General features: G+C 45.4%; 1 protein-coding gene across 3 annotated transcripts in view; it reads left to right on the top strand.

Annotated features, from left to right (window-relative positions):
• The first annotated feature begins 10111 nt into the window (after positions 1–10111).
• rnf220b (ring finger protein 220b) overlaps positions 10112–23667 on the top strand; it is a 28207-nt gene continuing 14651 nt past the window's right edge. For all 3 annotated transcript variants that reach the window (XM_085265595.1, XM_085265594.1, XM_085265593.1), the window contains exons 1-2: positions 10112–10396; positions 11504–12115. In XM_085265595.1, coding sequence (XP_085121721.1) covers positions 11524–12115 — 592 coding nt within the window. In that variant the 5' untranslated portion in view covers positions 10112–10396; positions 11504–11523. The remainder of the gene's footprint in view (positions 10397–11503; positions 12116–23667) is intronic.

Raw genomic sequence — 23667 nt, 5'->3', positions numbered from 1 at the left:
TTTAATCTGTAACTTAACAAAACTTCCCCCCAAAGTAACTCAATTAACAAAACTCAACAGAACATGGATCTCACAACACAACACAATTCTCCTCTCTCCCCTGAATCTGGTGCAGACTGGCTTTAAATAGGGCCAGCGTTTCCCTTCAATTAGCCCAGCCAGTGCCACTCACTCACACTGAGGGATCTAAAACTCTACACAGATGATTAAAAAGACACAAAACCTCTTCACACTTCTAATTAGCACATTTACACAACTAAATGGCAGTATTAACGAAAGGAAAAAGATTCAACAAATCCCTTTAAACCTTGACTCAAACAAAAGGAAGCGTCTCTATGGAAAAAGAAACCCCTCCACTTGGTTCGACCTGCTGATGTCATGTGTGACATCAGCAGCACTTTAAAATGAGGAAATGCTAGGCGGGCGTTTCCCCACAGCTGACCTCATGAAGACTGAAAAGACAGAACAAAGTATGAACAAATGACTTAATCTGTAACATAATAAAATATAAAGAAACGTGTAACTGAGTATTCAGTGTAATTTGCAGAATGTTTGATTTGAAGGCAACAGAACGCTTCCACAAACAAACCCGAGATAGTGAGTGCAGCAATGTGACAAATAGCAAATCATAGCAAATACACAGAAACAGAATAATGTGCAAAAAAAAGGTCAACACATATGGGACACATGCAGAGCACTGCAACTGCTCTGTTGTCACACAGCCCAATTCAATTTTTCTGCATAATCCATCATATAAAATTGAATCCAATGGAAAATCTCTTTTTTAAAAATTGTTTTATTAGTTTTAATTTTTTAATTTTCTGCACCTTGCATTAAGCAAAGATGTAATTATATGCAAGTCTTTGACTTGAAGAGATGTGTTTAACATTGAAACCTATTGTCTGCATGTTCCAGCAGATAAAATCAAATCACGTTTTGTGTTCACTCTTTCAAATAGATGCAAGTAAAACACAGTAAAAATAAATAAAATCAAAGACTCAGCAGCTCTTAAATCTATTGTCAGCTGTTTCGCAGGAGTGGGGCGGGTGGAGGTTTGCCCACAGCGGTCATGTCAGTGGGAGGATGCGGGGGTTTCTCTGTGAGCGTCACGTTCCCGTGGCAGCGCGCTCGCTGCGCGCTCAGATTTAAGTTTAATTTTTCGCTGTAGAAACAAGTTTCCCTCCCACGCAGAGTGAGCAGCTGATGCTGATGTTTGTGTCACTTTTTACAGAATTAAACTCAAAGTAATGTGATTACTTCCACGCTGTAAACGCTGCACGGTCGTACTCTCTCCATCGCTCCATGTTATCCATTGTTGATCTGCACACGTCTGTTACCACGGACGCCGCACGCTCGCACGTCACTGTCATGAGACTCATCACGACGGTTTAGTAACGCAGTAACGCAGCGTGCTAATGGGAAAGTAACGGTAATCTAATTACTTTTTGCAATAGTAATCCCTTACATTACTCGTTACTTGAAAAAGTAATCAGATTACTTTATTACTGCCCATCTCTGCTGAAGACTGAAACAAACAGCTGCTCTGAGAGGACAGAAGAGTTCGGACCACCTTTCTTTAAAAACACGAACATATCCTGTTACATTGGGGAGATTTATGTTTCACAGTGTTTGTACTGTTGTGAGAAACATTTACATCTGACTGTTTACACTGCGAATAACAGATGAACGCGCTCACCTGCCTCCCAGCCAACCACATCTTTTCCTCTGGAAAGATTATCCCCTTCAGGGGTCTCTTCTCTCTATTCCATTTATTCTCTTGTAGCTGGTTGAATTTGTCAATTTGAACAGGCAAAGTTGGGAGATTGGCAGCAAGTGAGGAGTAAAGATGAGGGTGTGCAAAGTGGAACAGAGGATGGGGGGAGGAGAAAGAGAGACGGATACAAAAAGACTGTGACAGTCATCCATTTGACCCAGGCTGTTGAGTGAGATCAGTCTGGCTTGTCAAATCTCTGTGCTAACAGTGAATAGCCATATCTGTGCAGAGCATAGAAGGGTGTCATGCACTATGGTTTCATGGTTCAGGATAAGGCTGGATGAAGCCATTGGCTTGATGACACAGAGACAGACACACTTTCACTTTCCTTCAACTCCTCGTCTCCTGCTTTCTGCGACTGAAACCGAACTGAAACAGGGGCGCTTGCTTCAGTCCAGTGTGCCTGTTTTTATAGAAGACTAACAACGAGCAGCTTCCCTATATTTTAAAGAGGGAAAACCATTTCTTGCTCACAGATTAAACCCACCCTCCAATTATTGTACAATAAGAACCCTTCATCCCTACTTCAGAGAGGCCCTCCTCCTGCTCACGTCTCCAATACACTGTAATAACCTTCTCATCCACACACACACACACACACACACACACACACACACACACACACACACACACACACACACACACACACACACAGGACCTATTACTGCCTCATTAGCCTGAATCATACAAGAATTAGACTGCAGCCTGGCGACAGTAGCACGGAGAATGGCTCTTTTTTTGCTCAGGAGTCAGGGGTTAAGTTACCAATCAAAATAGCCAGGCAGATGTATCGAGACATTTTAATATTGGCCATTGTGGAAGCTGTAAAAAATTTTAATCTCTCTCTGGCACGGTTGCCCCCTAAGGCAACTCAAATAACAGTCTTCAGGAGGGGGGTCGGTGTTCAAAGAATTGATGTACCCTGTGGCATTTGGATAATTGTGTTGGAATTGCTGCCACCTTGAACAGTTTTCAGGCTGAGCAGCTTTTCTTTCTTTAAACTATTTGCTTACCTGGACCACAGATTTCTCTGTTTTCTAACTGCAAGTGTTGAAATCTTCACTTTCTCCAGAAAAGATGTCGAGCCGCTGAGATCATCCAGGTACGCTTACACATAATAATGCAAAGGTGTCTCTGCTGCGCTCTTTCATGCAGGATAAATAAACGTGGACAGCTCAGTGAAAATGCATCACTTTATATCCAAATCTGAGCAACAAAGTCAAACCGTCACAATGAGAGCAAAACAACATATTAAATGATTCATATAGAAATACAATAATTATTATATTGAATATTTCACGGTTCTGTGCATTTTCATCGACATGAATCCAAATTAGAATCACTGTATGAAAATAATTGTTCTATGAAAGCACGATAGTCATTAGTGCTCTGTGATACTGCACGTTGGGCCGCAGTTTCCAGCACTGACACTTTGGCCTTACAGCGAGCAGCGTGTCATCACTTCTGCAATTCGTTCCACAGTAATTAAATAATTAAATAACACAACAACCTTTCAGCTTCTTTCAACAACGTTTTCTGGAGACTGGAGTTTAAACGCGCCGTCTGCACGTTGACTTATTATTATCCACTGAACTTAAAGACAAAGAATCGATCCTGTCACGTTAGCGTCGATCCGATACCAATACCAGCATCGACACTGTCAATCCGCCCACCTCTCACGGGCGCTGTGGTGCCTCTGACTGTGTCGGCTCCTTCCCTGTTAGAAACGAGCCTCTCCAGTGCTGCCGCACTCTTCCTTTGCACCGTGTAACCAGCTCCTGTCACGGGGACGCGTGAAGCAACAACGACAACAACCTGCTTTGTTTGAAACCACAGAAAATCAGGGTTCAGCACTATAGAGCCAGCATACTGAGCACTCAGTTTAAAGGGCAAACTGGGGCAGGTGTTTTTACTGGGCCCCAGTTAATATAATATAAACCAGCAGAGGGGGCAAATGATGACGACTGGGCCGAAACAACAGGACGCTCAAACTCATGCAACACAGAGCACCTGTATAAAAAAGGCCAAAGCCGACTGTACTTCCTCAGGAGGCTGAGGTCTTTTAACATCTGCAGGAAGCTCCTGAGGATGTTTTTCCGGTCAGTGGTTGCTGGAGTACTTTTCTATGCTGTGGTGTGCTGGGGGAGCAGCACAGCAAAGAAGGACTCATGCAGGCTGGAGAAACTGATCAGGAGGGCTAGCTCTGTGGTCGGCATGAAGCTGGACACTCTGGTGACAGTGGCAGAGAAAAGGACATTAAAGAAACTGATGGACATTATGAACAATGCTGGGCATCCTCTGCACACGGCCATAAACAACCAGAAGAGTCTGTTCAGTGACAGGTTGCTTCTCCCAAAGACAAGAACTAACAGACTTAAAAACTCCTTTGTCCCACACGCCATCAGACTGTTTAACTCCTCTCTGGAGGGGAGAGGGAGGGGAAACAGGAGGACAAAGGAGGGGGGAACAACTAAGCTGTAGTGCCTCTTCACTGTGCAATGCTTTTTGTTAATAGTCAACAGTGCAATAGACTCAATACTTGAAATGTGCAATTCACTTGTATTTTTATTTTTTATTCCTATTTATTCTATTTATCCCCTTTGTATATTTTATTTATATTGTCTCTGTATTTATGTGTGTGTGTGTGTGTGTGTGTGTGTGTGTGTGTGTATATATATATATATAACAATTCTGTAACTGTAACTTCGGTCGTTGCTGTGCTCTTTGGAAGTCGAATTTCCCAGAGGAATCCACCCGAGGGATTAATAAAGTTCTATCTTATCTTATCTCACAACTCTGTTTATCAGGTTTTACACCTGCAAAGCAGATTGTTTCCATCTTACCTGTCGGATCTCCCTTCTTCCTCTTTATTTCCTTCTTCTTCTTCACGTGGATGTTCCTCCTCATCGCCTAACCCCCCACCCACCCCCCAACCCCCATTTCTGTGGTCCTGTCCTCACCCAGGGTTCAGACTAATGACTAGTGACAGTCCACTGAGGGGAGCGAGCTGTTTGCAGTCAGCAGTGCGTTTGTTGGTAATTATTTTCTAGAGTGTCACATTAGTGTCAGCCTCATGGCGGTGAGAGAGGAACGAGGACGGGGCCTCGGCGCAGAGTGAGGGGAGGGGAAAGGGTGTGATGTTTGGTGGTGGGCAGTGTTGTATTTATGTGTGCAGACTGCATGGTGGGCTGAGGACACCAGCTGACAGCGCTGTTTGCAAAAGCTTTTACACGTTTCCATCTTTTCCCCTTCGAGTCTCACCTGGATTACAGGTAACATGGCTTTAAAATCCAAACATTAAAAAGGTGGAAAGATTACGACCAAAAAATGGGCAGAAAATCCAGGCGCAGCCACTCGAGACGGGTTTGAACAAGTGTTCAAAGGTGTTCTGTTGTCCAGCCGGCTAAAGACATGAAAAGCAGAAAGCAGGACCAGCTGCCTTTCAGAGTCTTCGTCGTCCATGTTTGTTAAATTAGTGCCACCCAAAGTAGACCCCAGAAATCCCTCTGACTGTGACAAACGCCCATTTTTTTCTTGACCTCTGTTTTTCCAAAGTCAGGAGGATAAACAAGCGTTTAGGTAAAGATGACCAGAAGATAGGAAACGCACACAGCAGGCAAGCAGCTTCCACATCAACGGATTATGATTCCCGGGTGGGACTGAAAACATTCCCTGATATTTATCGTTGAGAATAACACATCTTGTTACTGGTAAATTTGCCCGTCTCAGCTTAGTTCGTTTGTTAAAGAGACCTGCTCAGCAACTTAACTACAGTGTTGACAGCTGGGCAGCAGGTCATGAATAATGCACACACGATGAGTAATCCATTTATTTAACCTCCAGATGTAAAGAGTGTAAGTGCGCGATTACAAGGCTGCCTATTTTAAACCATCAGCTGGGTGAGCGGAGCGCTGGAGCCGGCGGTCGTTATAAAAATGATATTTTCAGAGCCCAGTTTGAGTCATTTGGATTCACTGGCTGTTGTACTTCACTTTAGTGACGTGTCATTCCTGTAACGTGGTGAAAACCTGAAGAATAAATTCGTCATTATTGGCTCAAATCTGTGTTGTTTATTTCTGAAACACTGAACGTGCTGCACGTGTAACTTTCTGCTCGCCTGTCAGCTGTGTGCAGACGCACAGGCCGAGTCTCTGGACGAACAACAGGACTGCAGATTTTGGTATATTGACAAATAAGACATTAGAAATAAGATGTTTGGTGTTGTTCGACACAAATATTGTGCTGGCTATATGTTGATAATAATTAGGGTAAAATCATCATTAATTAATAGTAAGAATAATAATAATAAATATATAAAATAAATTTTTTATTGTATTTAATAAACTCTGAATTTAGCTGCTGTAATTGTTTTGGCAAATTTAGTTGGACTGTTTTCAGGCCTGTTTACCTCCAACAGACGATCTGTATTTTATTCTTTCTGCGATATTTAAATATTTCTCTCGATGAAACAACAGCCTGTTTAACTCTGCTGGGTTTATTAATATTTCTTTTTTTAGATGTGGGAACTTTGACGACTTGTTTCAGAATTATGAGACAGAAGATGGAAAATCAGCTGTTTTAATTCTGCTTATTAAGACCTAAATGCATTTAGTCAAATACATTATTCTGAATAATGCGTTACATATATTTCCCTCTGGCACTGCAAACAACAAACAATGATCAGCATTGTATGTGGTTATAATGGTTATTTTTTTGCAGGAGGTAACAAAAACAAATGTCCCCGTGTCTTTGAAAGCACGATGTAAATAACCGTGTTGGTGTACAGTATGATTTCTTATTGCTGTTTGCATCTGCAGCCTCTACTGGACCGTGACCTTTAACCACCGCGTCACTTTGTCTTTCTTTTCTAATCCTTTCGTCCTTCCTGTCACTCATGAGTCCTACATCACCTGGTATCCCACCACACCTATCAGCGATGCATCGCACAGGTAACACGTTCCTTCAGTTTATCACCGTCACGTTTCCTAAAACTAGGCTCGAGTAAAAGCCGTCATGTGTCTGAGACACATTCCTGAAAGTGCTGAAGAAGTTGTGGGATTCTTAAACCGTCACACATTTGGCGGCAGAGTAGCGACAAAAGTTGAGGAAACACAACAGTGTGCTGTGAATGTGAACACACACAGCCGAGTGTGTTTACACGTGTGGCGGAGGGCAGACGCCCGCCCCCTCGGGAGGAAGCGATCAATGATTGAGACCATAATGCACCTCTCTGTATTCTTGCTCACATTCACGCTCACACGCTGCTTTGGGGACCCGTCACATGTTCGACAGCTCATCTCTCACACGTTCTCTTCCACTCCATCTTGCAGCTGTCTGGTCGATGGCCTCTCTGTGTCTCACTTCCACTGCTGAGTCTTTGGCAGACTGCTCTGCTCTGGCGCTGTCTCTCTGTATGTTAATATAGTAGCTAACCTCTCTCTCCATAGCACTGCTACCAGACAGTCTCTATGTTGATATACTGAGAAGAGTGTGGCACTCGGCTGCACAACTACTACCCGACTGACTCCAGAGAACTGAGCGCTCTTCATCTTCACTGCTGATGCCGCCGGGGCTCTTCCCGTCACCGTCGGTGAGACTTTGAATTGTGCCCGGCTCTCCTTTAACTTCACCAGCAGGTACACCCACCAAAACAAAACAATAATCATTCGGCCCGTTTTTATATCATTTTGCTTTTAATTTGGCAACATTGTATGAATTTTGAAGCCATTTTGCTGTAATTGGACATTGTGAGTCTCACAGCAAAAAGTAATTATCTCTAATTGGTCTGTGGGAATGATTACAGCAGTAACTTAGTTTATCCAGTGCCCCAGAAAAAAAGCAACAACAACTGATATGAAAGGCAGAGTAAAAAAAATAAAACTTGACGATTTACTGTTCACTACTCCAATTGAGAAAGTTAAAAGACTCTACAGATGACCTCTGGCATCCTAATAAAAGAAGTGAAGAACTCTCATCATGTTGATTTAATTCCCCTCATCTCATCTCTTACTTGCTGGGAATTACACTGAAGACCACAGAAACTAAGCTGTAACATTTAAATACCATTAAAACTGCTTGTAAATGATTCAAAACTCAATTTTCTTTTAAAGGAAGAAAAAAACGGAGCGAGATGGGGCAGATGAATATGACCACATAAACCAGACCACACACACACACACACACACACACACACACACACACACACACACACACACACACACACACTCTAAGCATAAACTGCGTGCATTAAGATGTTATGCTCTGCGTGTGTACGGCAGTCAAGAAGACAGCCAAGTGACTCACCTCCTGCCAGAAAATGAAAGCTTACAATTAACATCGCATCCCATCATCCTCAGCTGAGCGGGCAGGCCTGTAATTGGCTGGCTGACCAGCCTGCGTGGCTTCGGGTGGCAATTTATTCTGGGAGCCGTGCAGTTACCCTGGGCGGCTAACGGTCCCTGTGCCGTAACCTGGCTGAGGCAGCGGGGACATCATTAACACTTCACTGGGCCTGCAGGACACACACCCATCATCCACTGCGCACCCCCCACGGCTACTAGCACACGGGGCAAATTGGAGGAACGGGGAAGATATAATAATCGTAATGTCAATGCAGCCACTCGTGGGGAGCGGGTGTTCACTGATCAGTTGGCAAATTAGGATATTTTTGGTGTTTCTTAGCCAAACAACAGAGGAGGGGTTTCCAAAAAAGGTGACTTTTGATTACACATTTGCAATTAAATGGAGGTCATTCAGTTTGGGAATCCTCTGCGTTTAATCCTCGCCTTTACCCCTGGCGTGTGCGGGTGTGTGACGGTATGTGTGACCTCAAAACAACAAGGACTGAATGAGAGGGAGCTCTCTAAGCGGAGCAGTGACCTTGCTTTGTCACGAGGGACACATGTGTTGCACGCTCCCGTACTGGTCCGAGGGCAACACGGCGACAGAGTCGGTCTGGTTTACGTGTCCCTTTAAAGGTCTGCATCTGCTGTCTGGCCCTCCACCTCTCCACCAGCGGCTGGGTGTGAAAGGAAGTGGTGCACATGGCAAGCTTCATCTCTGGGAGCATTTTAAGGATGCGGGAGACAGCTGAACTGTCCAGGCTAAACGGTGGCCCTCTTCACTCTTGGCTAATGCCATCGAGAGAGTCAGTGTTTATTTTTACATCTCAATTATGTGGTGTGTTTTCAGGCTGATTTAGTACAGCGAAGCCACTGATCTCAAGCTATGTTTCCCCACAACCCTCTTCCTTGTGTCTTCTTGGCCGGGATATTCCCATTTCACTCATTTCCTATCTCAGGACTGTGTCTCGCTCTCTGATTACACACACACGTACAAATGCAGGCACACAGGCTCACAGCCAAATGGCTGTTCATTAAAGACAGGGACCTGAGGGGAAGCAATCGTCTGAGAGACGGAAATTGCGTGTCACATTAGATTAGCAGTGTAAAGCCTCTGGATTGGCTCGAGGGAATAAGGAATTATTTCAATTACATTATTTCAAAAAGTCTTTAAGCAATACCAATACCGATAAAAACAAATTAAGAGTGATTTGGGCTGATTTGTGGCGCTCTGAGCTGTTCTTTCTGACAATGTGCTGGAAATCAGATATGAATAATGTAGATATTACGCCGCGCGTAATGTGTTGGACTTGAAAGCAGATTATCTGTGACAAATAATACCATTGGTTTGCACTGTGTCTCATCAAAAGGGAATATTCCCAAGTGTCAATCACACAGGCTGGCGACTGTACATGCTCAGTGAGCCACGGAGGAGCAGATAACTCATTTACCTGCCATTCAAAGCAGCGGCGCCACACGCGCTCGCTCGCGCGTGCGCGGGCGCACAGAAAGCGATGAGTTGGTGAACTTAGTATATAGCACTAATGCACTGAAAGCAGCTGAAAGGTTTAATTTTGGTGCATGCATGTCCTTCATAAACTCAGACTGATGTGGTGGATTCGACTCTGCGAGTTAAGAAGCGCAGGTGACAATAACCGGATATTCACGAGTTTTCAGTGAAAGTTACCACGTTTGATTCTATATTCGCAGATATAATCTGACACTTTTAATCCCTCAAGTTCTCTTCTTATCCACACCCACCCCTACTCTGTGGGCAGCTGATAAGTGCATTTTTCTTTTGACTCAATTTCACTGTAACTCACCTTAAACGAGGACGAGAAATTGAATGTGTCCATCGCACGCGGCGTGTCTCAGGGGGAGAGCGCGGAGGAGAGAGGGGTGGGGGGGACGAGGCTACAGAGAAAGAGGGCAGGGTAAAGTGGAAAGAGAGGGGTGGAGGGGGGATTGTCACACAGAGCGCACAGACCAACAGAGACAGACCGACCCGCAGCCAGTCCACTCACTGATGCCTCGATCCTGCGCAGGAACACAGCAGCTACGCGCCTCATCTCAGCCTTAACTCGTAAACACTCACAACATCTGGAGGAGGACCGAAAAAGCCGACGCTGCCCGCAGCTGCAGGTCTTTTTCCCTCTCTCATTCCTGCGTAACCGGGAGAAAGTGCCGCGTCCTTGAAATTAACTGTAACTTGGAAGAAAGGCAAAGTGAGAAAGAGAGAGAGTTGGCGGCGAAATAAATCTCGCTTCGAGACTTCATCACGGTAAGTGCCGACTGATGCTTCGCGATAATTCCAGTGATTACGCCTTCATTTGGTTTAATTGGTTTAATTGGCTTTTTGATTGCCATGTGTTCTGGTGTGAGGTTTTGTTGCGTGTGTTTTCCTAAAGTTAGGGAACTTGTGAGCTTACTGAGAAAAAAGCCCCCACTTTTATAACACACTCGTGGAAAGACTTGGAAAAACGGTGGGAGGCTAATTCCTGGGATAAACCGGGGTCGCATTTGCGCTCTTGGACGCGAGCAGAAAGTTCGAGGCGCTGAAAAACTGTCAGTAATTTGCAACGTTTCGTCTGTATTTTGCCAGTTTGTTCATTTAGGGGCTTTTTTTGTTTTAAAAAAATTAAGTCGTTTTTGTCCCTCTTAAGAGTCCCAACTTTTATTTTGTTTTTGGTAAATTTCCTGAATAGTTTTGCTTCTGATGTAAGAAAAAAAAAGTGGTTGTGTGGGCCCAAACCCTTTTCCCTGTTTGAGGCCTCTCATCATTTCATATGAAGCGCACTTTTTCAAACTTCTCAATAACTAAAGCGGATCAGTCTTTTGCGCGTCAGCACAGATTACTTTTGTGCCTTAGAACAAAAAAGAATAAAAACAACAACAAAAATATTCCTAGAATTTAATTTTACCGGACACATTTGTCTTGATTTATTCTCTTTTCAAGTCTGAAAGAAGAAGGAGAAAAAAAGAATCGTCGTCTTTCCCAAATGCGTTTGCATGATTTCCCCAATTTAATCGCTTAGACTTCGCTATCAAAACGATCCTTTGCAGGCTCCAGCTACGTGTGTGTTTTATTGGCAATTTATTCCCGTCGTAATTATTTACAGGCGCAGTAGGCCTCCTCAAACCCATTTTTCTGCTGAAATTAGTCGAAACCTGTAATTGTAAAAATGCCTCACAAAAGCAGCTGGGTGTATTTCACAAAATGAAGAAATCAAGATCTTGTCGTTAAAGAGGACATCAAACAATTTCCTGTAAATTTGACAAAATGAAATAATTTCCTGTCTGCCTAACAACAGTCACTGAGAATCATTTCTTCTTGTGTCTCATCCAAACACTTTTCTCTCTCCTCTCGTTTGTCTCCTCGTCTTCTCAGAACCAGCATAAAGGAGGTGAATGGACCTCCACCGCCCCTTCAAGATGGACAGCCCCTCCTACCTACCGGCTCCACTGGCGTCCCCTGCCCTGATGGTCCTAGCTTCCACTGCAGAGTCTGGCCGAGACGCCTCTGTCCCCTGCCAAGCGCCGAGGCCCTTCGGCGTCCCCGTCTCTGTGGAGAAGGACCTCCACCTCCCCTTCCCTTCAGCCTCCTACACGTTTACCTCCATGTATCAGCGCCAGGGCCCCATGTCAGGCACCTTTTCGTCCCGAGACTTCCCGGCCTCCCTGCTCCACCTGCACCCACAGTTCACCCCACCAAACCTGGACTGCTCCACCCTGGGCATGCTCAACCACAGCGGTGTGGGCGCCTTCCGGCCTTTCTCCTCGCCTCAAGATGAGAGGGAGTCCGGGGGTTACCAGTCTGCTTTCACCCCCGCCAAGAGGCTGAAAAGCTGCTTTCCAGAGGTGGAGGGGAAGGAGTTTGACTTTGGCTCCCTCGGAGGCTCCCTCAAAGCTGGGGAGGAGTCGGGGAGGAAGCTGTTCTCCATGTCCGGCCTGCTGTCTGATGGAGAGGCTTCATCGAGCCCCGAGGAGCGCAAAGAGCACAGTGAGTGAGACGCACACGACGCGCTGTTATGTTTGCACAATTCTCCCAGCTCGTATCTAAAGAGAAAGCGCAGTCACTCATCGGGCTTCTTTAAAGTATGCAGCGTTTAACCAGCACATCAAAGGCTTTGCTCGCCCCTGACATGACAGGGCCAATGAGGGTAACATATCCTCTGCAGCTGCATCCACTAAAGGTGACAAATTGAAAGGAGCTTTTGTGAGTAAAGGCATATCTGAAAACATTTCCCCCTTCTGCACTTTAGTCGTCAGCATGTAGTCGGGCAAAGTGTTTACAGAGGCAGGCTGTGAGCGGCTTCCACACAAATAAATTGAACGCTGTCACTTATTCAGCTCAGTGATCATTAGCCACATATGACCATTAGGGCTGTTGGAAGTCAGATTTCTCTTGGTGGCTGAGGAACACAAATACATGGGAGCGTGTGGAGGGTTAACACGGGAGGAGTGAGAGTTGGAACGAATGACACCCTGTCAGAGATAACGAGGTGGCAGAGATAGAGAGGAAGGGATGGAGGAGGATACAGAAAAAGAGAGAGGGAGACGTGGCGATGCGCCTCAGCCTGAGCTTCCCTACGACAACCCTCAGCTCAATATGGCCGCCCACACCAGCCGTCTGATTTGTTGACAAATGAGTGGGAGAGGTGTCAGTCAGCGTACCGCAGAGGGAGAGACGCTCCTCATTACTCCCAGGGATAATTGCCCAACGACGCGGGGGCACAACACTCGCCTCAGAGGCAGCGGGGAGGGAGTGAAGGAGCCAGAGTCGGGGAGGCGATGCTAGGCATGATGGGAAATCAAACCCCCTCAGTGGCGGTCGCCAAAGGGGAGCGCCTGACAGATGAAAGGGACCAGGGAGGAGAGAGAGGAGAGAGCACCCAAAGGCTCAGCAGATCAGAGGGGGACACCATCGAAAATAATGACAATGAGAGGGAGCTGGGGGTGGGGGTGAGATGGAGAGGGGGCAAAGGCGGGGGGGGGAGATACGCGCTCTCGTACATTTCACCTAAAGGAAACTTTCATCCCACACATAAAGGGCGGCAGCAGGGACGAGTCGTCTTAAGAAAAGTTTGGATTGTGCGCCGTGTGTGTGTCTCTATGCATATGTGCTCGTCTTTGTGCAAACTTGCTGATTTTGTCGTCGGCTGGTAGCTGAGTGACAGGGCCAGGGAGGCGGAGTGGCAGCGAGGAATCTCAATATGGAATTTTAATAAGGACAGGGAAAGACGAGATGCCAGCCGGCGCGCTGGTGTGAGAGGTGTGTCTGCCTGACAGTGTTTGCTCGGCGCGCTCGTGCGTGCGCGCTTACCTCCTGATTTTGGGAATCTCATTTGGGGAATGTTGACAAGGACAAAAGACGGGGTCGACTGGAACATGGGGAGCATCTCTGTGCCAAAGGAAAAATGGATTCATGCACATTGGAAGCTGCTTTTCCAGCTTTATCCAATTAGATTGCAGCTCGGGCAAACTAAGAGCCTTAATGCAATTGAGCTCCCAGCACTTTCCTAAGTCTGACATACACTTGTTCCTCTTGACTGGGTAACAGACAGTCACTTCAGGACCAAAAGTCTTAAGTGTTAAGCTTGAAATCTTCTTTGGGTGCGAGAGCGCCTGCTGCTCGCACACAGCGGCAGCAGGCGCTCTCGCGGAAGTACGAAGCAGACCATAAAATCCTACCTTTAGTTTTTTCATCAGTGCAGAGTTTTGCTTCTTTTTAAATCTTCATTTAACATTTTCGGCCCTTTGTACTGAGACCCTCTGTGGCTCCGCAGCACACCTGAATATTTAAACCGGGTCCTGTAAACATACAAAACATTTACATTGTCGGAACGCACAGTAACTAATGGCTTTTCCCTGTGTGAGCTTCCTCCTCGGTGTTTTCCATCAGCAGAAAGATCTGCAGGAGTTTTTGTCTCCAGCAGTGCGCACAGGTGACCACGCGTTTTGTTTCCTCTCATGTTTCTTTGTCAGTCCAGACAAGCAAGCGGGTACACCGTACCTCTCCCCACCTGCGTCGCCTGTCATTGCCATCGGCCACCTTTTCTGTCCATTTAGTGTCTTCCTCGTGTCAATTTCCCCTCCCAGGCTCGCCGCCGTTTTATCAGGGAAGGTCTGAGATGCACGGTGTGCACTGACAGCTGTTCAAACAGCCACGCTCGCTTTCAAAGGGCAGATGTCTTCACTGGAGCGAGTCGTGCTTATTTTCCTCAGGGAGACGCTTCCCACTGCAGGACTGAGCTGGAACTAAAATGCTCCTTTACCAGAAACACGAGTTTGGGAAACCGGAGGAGTAGAGTGGCAAAAAACATGCCAGGGCCAGATGCTGCGTGTGCGTACGTGCATGTGTGTGCGTACGTGCATGTGTGTGCGTACGTGCATGTGTGTGCGTCTCACAGTGGTGGCAAAGCTAAGTGACAGCTGTGATAATGGGAGCCAGATGTTTGAGAGCACTAGTGTTGTGATGCAGCACTTAAACGGCGGATTCAGCTGCCAGAACACCTTCACCTGCAGAAATCATGCGAAGGCAAACAGAATATTAAAAACAGCAGATAACAAAACTTTTAATTGAACTTTTCTTTGGTAAATAAAAAACGTCCTTGTCAGTTGTAAATCTTTAGCACTGTTTGGTGTATTTCACAAACGGCCTCTCCAAAACGTGACTGTACTTTATACTGCATGTTTACTTGTGTCAGGTTGGAAAAAATGATGAATGAAAGCCTAAACGATCTCCTGAGCGAGTGCCGAGCCTGCACGCAAGAAGGGCCACACTCGGCCTTTGAATGAGCCGCTGGAGGCGTTACCCTCACTCGGAAGAGAAGGCTCCGAGAGTCTCACCTGCGTGAAACGACGTCCCGCGGGAAGGTATCAGCGGGGAAACATTTAAGCATGACACACTCGGAGGAGTCTCCACCAGATGCGCTCAGTGTGCAAGTGTCCTCCACGGTTGGTTACTCACGGGTTGTTGGCACGCCGTGCGGCTCGAGCAGAATCGATATTCGCCTTAGACGTGGCGCGTGGCACATGATGGGTTTGAGCTCATTCCAAACGAAGCTGCTGCGAGTTTGGGTGAACATGAGTTTATTTATCATTTCTTAGGAAGTGAATTAAGGACTGCTGGTGTTGCTTCGGTCATGAAAATATGAATATTGTCAGCTTCTGCAGCCACCACGAACGCACATTTTAAAAAATGTACTTATTGTGCTTGTAACTTGTCTTACACGTTCACACCTCTGCCTCTCTCGTACTGCAGTTGTTTCTGCTGATTTGATAAGAAGGACTCGCCTGCCGTGTTTTGTGTGCAGCTGTCGTTGAAGGCTGTTCATATCGAGCTGAGCTTCTCGTTGAAAGACGCAGTGTTTACATCCCCCAGCAGACCACAGGAGATCAATAGCAGCCACTCAATGCTCATGCATACACATATAGTACCTGCTATAATTCCCTATGTGTACACTCCTTATCTGGCAGACTAGCATATGGACTGCATGCATCAACAGTCACGCTAACCTTATGCGTCAGGGCAGGGTTTGTTCTTTGCTATGATTTTGTTTTTCTGTGCTGTGAGAAAAGTTCATTGCAAAAAGTGACGTTTTGTAAAAATAGGAGGCAGGAAATGAAGAACTAAAGGAAATAAGACCACATTTATTGGAAAGTACGGTGTAGAAAAAAAGTGTAGCATCATTTTCTCCCGACTGAAAATAAAAAAGGATCTGAAATGTCACCGGGCAGCTTCACACACAGAGAGGCGATGCTGAGTCTGTTTAAAGTTGCATGGTGTAAGCTGACCACACTGCAGTCTTGTTCCTAGTTTTCGGCGCTCGGGGAGGAAGCATTACAATATTAATGGTGGCTGCGTTTGATGTGAGAGCACGTCGTGGTTGGCTGTTCCCCCTCCTGTTGTGATGGTGGTTTGTCCTCCTAATGTTCTCCCAACTAAAGGAGGCTTTCATCCTGGCAGGAGGGGAAAGTCTTCTCAGCTTTTTTTGTTCTACCTCCTTCTCTCCGTCGTATGAAGGCTGGAAGCAGGGAGCTTGTCTTGGTGTAGAAGTGCGCTGTGTGGTCCCATATATGTTTGTGCATGTGCGAATGGAGTGTGCAGCATTTGTGTGTGTGTGTAGGCGTTCTCTACACATGCCAGTGTCTTCAGGAGGCTGTGGACCACACTGCTCGTCACAGACAGACGAGACTTCTGTGGGTCTGGAAGCAGATTTTACAGTAGCAGGGGGGAGGAGGGGGGAGGAGGGGGTCTTTTTTTGCAGTGACCATCAGCACCTGTTAGACGGTCAACAGAACATGAGTCATAACACATCTTGTAGTTGATGCCTCTGCCTCCGTCTCCTGCCGTGATCGTCCCACACGAGCTGGTGTGGCTGCAGAGTGGAAGGCTCGAGTGTGAGACATCGAGGTAAAGAGCGCGAGTTGTAACGAGCGCGGGGCTCAGAGGTCGTTAACACAGCCTCCTCGTTGAAACGAACGCCTTCTTTCCATCTTTTCTTTGCTCCGTTTCTGCTTTTCTATACGTGCAGCTGATCGACCTGCTGCCTGTGATCTCACATCAAAGCCTTCGTACGTGTGTGTGCGCATAGGAAACGCTCGGGGTAAAGATGCTGTTTCGCTAGATTGAATCCGTGTTGGTAAGAAGTAGCACACACACACACACACACACACACACACACACACACACGTCCTTCGTCCTGTCCCTGGAGCTTAACAAATCAGCGAGGCAGATAGGGAGGGCATGAAGGCCAAATTCTGGGGTTAAACACATGCCGCTGAGGAGACAGACAGCAAGACCCCACCAATCCTGCATGCTTGGATAACAGCCAGCAACCAACACATATATATGATGGAAACTATACGTGTGTGTGTGTAAGCGCTTGTCTGCCAGTGACACACACAGACCTCATTACAGCATGTCAATTGTGCTTGTTGCAAGTCTCCCAGCTGTGGAGGAGCTCGACAAAAGCCAATAAGTGAAAGGCACGCCAGGCGTGGTAGTTTCACCTCCCAGATACACGACTTCCTGACATCACTCAGTGGCTCAGGGAGCAGGATTGGCACTTTTTGTTGATTAACAAGTGCGCATTTTTTGGGGTGATTCACAAAATAAAAAATGAATAAAAGGAAAATGACTTCAGGGGCCTGGAAAATGTCAGCGTATCCATATAAGAGACACCAGCAGTTTACTCCAGTGAGCAACAAATTGAGAGTTTGAACTTTTATGAATAATTGTCATTTTGCCCAGTGTGATGGTAAATTCTCCTGCTATAAAATGCAGCGTTATGCACTGTGGGACTGTTAGCGCAAAGTGGTTTATACACCACGGGCTCCTGTCTCTGCCTTCCAGTGTGGGAATTTCTTGACGGCGTTGTGTAGTGCATAAATTTCACACTCCGAGTTGGGAAACTCAAACAACTCAGCAAACAGGGAGTGATTTTACACACTGAAAGTTGGGGTGGGGGGGTTAAATAATTATATAACCACGTTCCTGCACAGGAAACGGCACAGATTACTTCCACGTGCATCCTAAAGACCCTCTGATCGATCAAGTCGCTTCCAGCGGTGCTTAACTGTTTGCCCAACTCTCTGCTATGCACCTCTGCCTGAAAGGTCAAAGTTTAGCAGGACTGACCCCTCACCCCGCTGTGTAGAGGTGTAAACACTCCCCCAGTTCTCCACAGAGAGCTGCATTGGGTCTCAGCCATAAATCACAGCTCTGATAATTGGTAGGAAAGCAGCAGTCCAGCAGTATATAACCTTTTACGTGTCGTCTCAGGTCTTTATTATGGTGCTAATGAGTGGCCGTGGAGCAGGGTTAGAGCTGCAAGCAAAAGGGGAGGAGACGAGGTTCGCCTCAGTAAAACACGGGCGACTTACACTCACGCACATAAAAATACATCAGCACAGAAGCTCAGTGCATCATCTGTACCTCGTCTTGAGGAGATGCCAAGCTGCACACAGGGAGGAAGGATATGCGCATATTCAAACATTCCCTTACACACACATGCATATGCAAGGAAACCGGCGTGCACGCAGCGGCTGGCAGGCTCAGCAGTGTCCATTACAAACTGCCATTAGTATGGAGATTGTGCTAATTGTCCCCGCAGACCACACAGGCAGCGCTCGGCAGGCCGGCTGCGAGTCTGTGAAGCCGAGTGAGAGCAGAGACTCTTTATACGTCCTATTGTCTCGGTCACGACCCTATTAGCCCAATCACAAATCAATCGCTGAATGATTATGGGATACATGCTGTGGATTGTTTCAATGCAAATGCTGCCATCCTGAGACTCACAGAGGCTGATCTTACATAACGCTGTCAAAGCGCTTCTGTAATAATCCCGCCGACATCTGAAAAATGAGATCCGCACGCAGATGTGCAGTGCAATTGTGCCAGCTGTGAATCCCCAGGAGTTTTATTTGAACAGGTTTCAAAAGAAGGCGTAATTATATTGTTATTAGAAAAAAAAAGATTGTCGTGTAAGGAAACAGGAAGTTCAAAGTGCCAGAAATCTGTGTTTGCTTACTCGAAACATTATGAGATCCTTTCAGGATTGCCCTGAATGCTCACCATGGAATCAAACAAGAACACTAAGCAGCTCTTCTAAGTTTGCTCGTGTTAGCGCCGGGCTCCGTATAAAGTGCTTCGAGGCAGCTGCTGCTGCATTAAATAAATAAATCAGACTGATGTTGGATCATTATCACATCAGCTGAGGGTTAGAGCTGCTTCTGAGCCGACCTTGGTGCGTGTTGCCCGGTTCAGTCCAGTCTCCTGATCAGTCATGTGGAGGAGAGTGAACTGTGAGCGGCGCCTGTGTGACCTCGCGGAGTGACAACACAGCGGAGAAGATCTACACCCGCTGGCGCTGCCACCGGCCTCTTTGTTCTCCTGTGTTTGCTGACGGGGGGCTCACACGGCGCTGCGCTCACCACGGCTACACGGCAGTGAGTGTAAATGACACACACACTGAGATGTGTGTTTGCAGACACATTTCTTACCAGTCGCACACAAAAACAGCAAAAGCCTTTCCAGCTTGTCCCCTCTGCTCAGAGCCTTGTATTAAAGCTCACTATATCTTTTTCCTAACAAGGCATCTAATTCGGGAGAGGCGCCCGTCTGTGCCGGGGTGCCTCACACTGCAGGCTGAGCTGTTTCGCCCTTTTGCCACAAAAGAAAACAGCAGCGTTATATACGGCTCACCTTTGTTTGCACTGTAGTGGCTGATTGATGCAACGACTCACCTCTAAGGCAGTTGTTCTCACTTTGCTTGTTTGTCCTGTTGTAATTTGTCTCTTGTTTTCTTACTTCTACATGGACTGAAATGTAAAACTTTATTTTCACCTATAAAAGCGTGAACGCTAAAACAAGAACGACGAACATCAGCAAGTGCTTTCCTTCCTTGAAGAATACGTCGTCCTCGTGGATTTCTTTAGAATTTGGCGCTTTGTACACGATGAGTTATCACGATCAGCGCTTAAAAACCTCGCCTTTGTGTCTGCGGGTCACTGAAGAGAAGCTGCTCAATCATCTGTATCTTTCCAGCATTTGAAGATAAAACCATCGTCATCTGCTGTAATTGTTTGCTCCTCCAGGCAGACACAATAACATCCTCAGGAAGTGTGACTAACCCAAACACAGGTGTATCACACACCAGGTGCTCGTGGTGCTCTCGTACCAGCAGCAGTCGCGCGGCGTTTCTGACAGTATCAGATCTTATCTCGAGGAGAGAGATGAGAGCGATAGGTCTTATCTGCAGCGATGCTCACGGACGAAGCCAAAGTAGGATGCTGTCCGCTCACACTGCTTTCAGGCCCGATGCGGGGTCCTTTTTTCCGGCTACACATTGCCTGGAAAAAACAAACCATTCAGACTTTGTTTGAAGTGTGCTACTAGTTAAGTCTCTCTAGAGTGCTGTTGCCTGATGGGTGAGGTTTCCACTGCTCACCTGCGCTGCACAAAGTGCATGTGGGACAGGTGTGTGATGGGAAAACAGGTGGGAGCGAGTTGGGCAGCGTATGCGCTTGTTTGTGTCAAAATGACTTGGCTAAAGCAACAATCCAGTGTAAAAAGACGGCACAGTAACAGCTGTGGATCAGACTGATCAGGCTTTTTTCTTGGCAAACGCTGGCGTGCACGACTGCAGTCGTTTCAGAATGAAAACAGATTCTTTGAAACAGCATCTGCAGGGTTTTTGTTGGTTTTGAGCAAACTGTGCGATTTCCTCACATTCAGGAGTTTTTAGTATTAATCACCTCAAAGACAGTAAGTTATTATTTCTCTGACTGTTGTTACTAAATGTGCGATCATTTCCTCTCTGGCTAACCAGATGAATTCTGTTCTTTCTTTATGAGCTCATCTTTCTCCTTTTAATCGGAGCATATTTTAATTGCCCCTTTTTTCCTGCCAGTCTTCATGCTGTATGTTTCCACTTTTAAACAAATGAAGCGAGTACAGGAGAACAAACAGAAAAATCACAAGAAAAATGCTTGAATTCAGTTAGTTCAGGTAATTTAAGAGCAGCCTTCTTAAGGCTGATTGATGAAGAGTGATGATGATGATAATGATGCTGATCCATGCGATCAGTTTTATAAAAAATGCTTCCTTCTCAGAGAGCAGTGTTTTAAAGAAGCTGTAGAAGCAAAATCTTCATTTTTTCTCCTTTTTGTCCAATCAGTCGTAACAGCAGAGCTCATGTTATCTCTGTTTTTATTATACTCCAACAGCTTCTCTGTAGCCTCTCAGCACCGTCTGTGGACCTCGTCTGCGTTTCCACAGCGTGCTTCATGCAACAGTTCAAATCGAGTTAATCTTTCTTTCCTGTTTTAAATAAGAGTGGCAGGCTTTGCTCCTGTCGAGTTTTGGTGCGTTACAAACACTAAAATTCTGGCCTTACGTTTGTTTAATGAGGCAAAGCTACGGTGCGTGCGTCTGCGTGTCACACCTGTCAACCACGCTCGTCTCCGGACCGGAGAACCGGACGAGGAGACGAGGTAATAAAGTAAAAGAAAAGTCCGCGGTGTCAGTGTCAGTGTCCTGCTGCACTAATTAAACTGTGAGTGTGAGACACACACACACACACACACACACACACACACACACACACACACACACACACACACACAGTGTTTGTCTCGATCTGTTTAGAAAAGTCGAGTCCTTGCAAGCAACAGAGCGATCCCCTCATTTTCTCCTTATTAAGCACTAATTGAGAGAACGAGTGAGAAGGGAAATGAAAATGAGACGTGATGAGGACGCCACGGAATAATAGGAGAGCGAGCGAGCATTAATGTGTATTAATCAGCGGTCTGGGTAATAGCGATCTGTATTTTTGGAGTGATGTGTCTGTTAGCGTCTCTTTCTGTCATCCTGCCTCTTTCTCATAAACACCTGTGCTAAAGAAACACTGCAGAACTCATTGATCCATTGATTGAACATTAATGATTGTTTGCTACATAAAAGAAATATTGCATTAACCAGATCAGAGGAGTTGCAGTTGCTAACGTGCAGGAAATCTTTGCTACTGCTGGAAGGCTTTTCTGACAATTTGCTGGTGTTTCCCGACTTTCAGAGGCCAGCTCAAACACCTGCTTATTCCACCCTTACTTTAGAGGAGAGTGGTGGCCACTGTGTCGTAGATATTGTCATCGAATTGTCATATTTCTCTTCTCCCTCCTGGCAAAAATACATTTAAGTTAAACTTTGAAAACTGCAGAGGGAGATTGGTTGCCTTTAGAGTCTTGAGAGAGCTTCAGGTTTTGACAGAGTGAGACAGAGCCGGATATCTGTGTGTTTCAGGCTGTCTTGTGAGTGCAGGTTGTCGCCATCAGAATGACTGACAGACCGCCGGTGAACGGCGCTGTCGCTGTCCGTTGTCACTGGCTTCCTGATCCAAAGTGACGGCATGACTTTGACAGACAGCGCTCAGCAAAAGCATGCCAGAGTCGAGAGCTGACACTTTGTGGCCCGCAGCTTTAGCCCTTTTCTTGTAAGCTGATTTCATTGCTGTGCAGCTGGTTTGGGTTTTTCCCTGTAATGGTTGTTTCAGGAATAAGGTGTTCAGAGTAACTAATACAAAGAAGTTACATCAAGTCAGGACCACTTTGAAAATGTACAAAGGAAAGTTTGACCTGATTTGAAGTTTGGCTGATCCAGTGACCCAAACAGACGCTCAGTTACCAAATTACACTGCGTTTGATCCTCACGTGAACAAAGAACCACATCACAGCTCTTTAAAAAGCGTAAAATAGTACCAGTAAGTCTGAGCAAATGTCCTGCACATATTTAAGTCTTAATGGCTCATTAAAATATTAAAGTCTCAGCTTAAAAAAGTCTGTTTTTATAGTGTGAAAAGATCGGGGGGGTTATACCTGACTGTCCCCCGACTTCCTCTAAACCTCAATATTTACTGAAACTCAGTTTTCTCTTAACCTTAAGTGAACCTTAACTTTGTCGCATCATGTAACTCATTTTAAACAGGGACAAATGTGCACGCTCAGTACCAACGCGGTTTTACAGTCTTACAGTTTCACACAGTTTTACAGTTTTACACAGTTTTACAGTTTTACACAGTTTTACACAGTTTTACAGTTTTACACAGTTTTACACAGTTTTACAGTTTTACACAGTTTTACACAGTTTTACAGTTTTACACAGTTTTACAGTTTCACACAGTTTTACAGTTTCACACAGTTTTACGCAGTTTTACACAGTTTTACACAGTTTTACACAGTTTTACACAGTTTTACAGTTTCACACAGTTTTACACAGTTTTACGCAGTTTTACACAGTTTTACACAGTTTTACACAGTTTTACACAGTTTTACAATTTTACACAGTTTTACAGTTTCACACAGTTTTACACAGTTTTACGCAGTTTTACACAGTTTTACACAGTTTTACAATTTTACACAGTTTTACAGTTTTACACAGTTTTACAGTTTCACACAGTTTTACGCAGTTTTACGCAGTTTTACACAGTTTTACACAGTTTTACAGTTTTACACAGTTTTACACAGTTTTACGCAGTTTTACACAGTTTTACACAGTTTTACACAGTTTTACAGTTTCACACAGTTTTACACAGTTTTACAGTTTTACAGTTTTACAGTTTCACACAGTTTTACAGTTTCACACAGTTTTACGCAGTTTTACACAGTGTTACGCAGTTTTACGCAGTTTTACACAGTTTTACAGTTTCACACAGTTTTACACAGTTTTACAGTTTCACACAGTTTTACGCAGTTTTACACAGTTTTACGCAGTTTTACACAGTTTTACAGTTTCACACAGTTTTACACAGTTTTACAGTTTCACACAGTTTTACAGTTTTACACAGTTTTACAGTTTTACACAGTTTTACGCAGTTTTACACAGTTTTACACAGTTTTACACAGTTTTACAGTTTTACGCAGTTTTACGCAGTTTTACACAGTTTTACGCTGTTTTACAGTTTTACACAGTTTTACAGTTTTACACAGTTTTACGCAGTTTTACAGTTTTACACAGTTTTACAGTTTTACAGTTTTACGCAGTTTTACGCAGTT

This window comes from Mchenga conophoros, linkage group LG23, assembly GCF_057382185.1.
Source record: "Mchenga conophoros isolate Kocher_MC1m ecotype Shallow Benthic linkage group LG23, M_conophoros_male_GT1.1, whole genome shotgun sequence".
In the NCBI taxonomy this organism is placed as follows: Eukaryota; Metazoa; Chordata; class Actinopteri; order Cichliformes; family Cichlidae; genus Mchenga; species Mchenga conophoros.
This window is presented reverse-complemented; position numbering and strand designations above follow the sequence as displayed.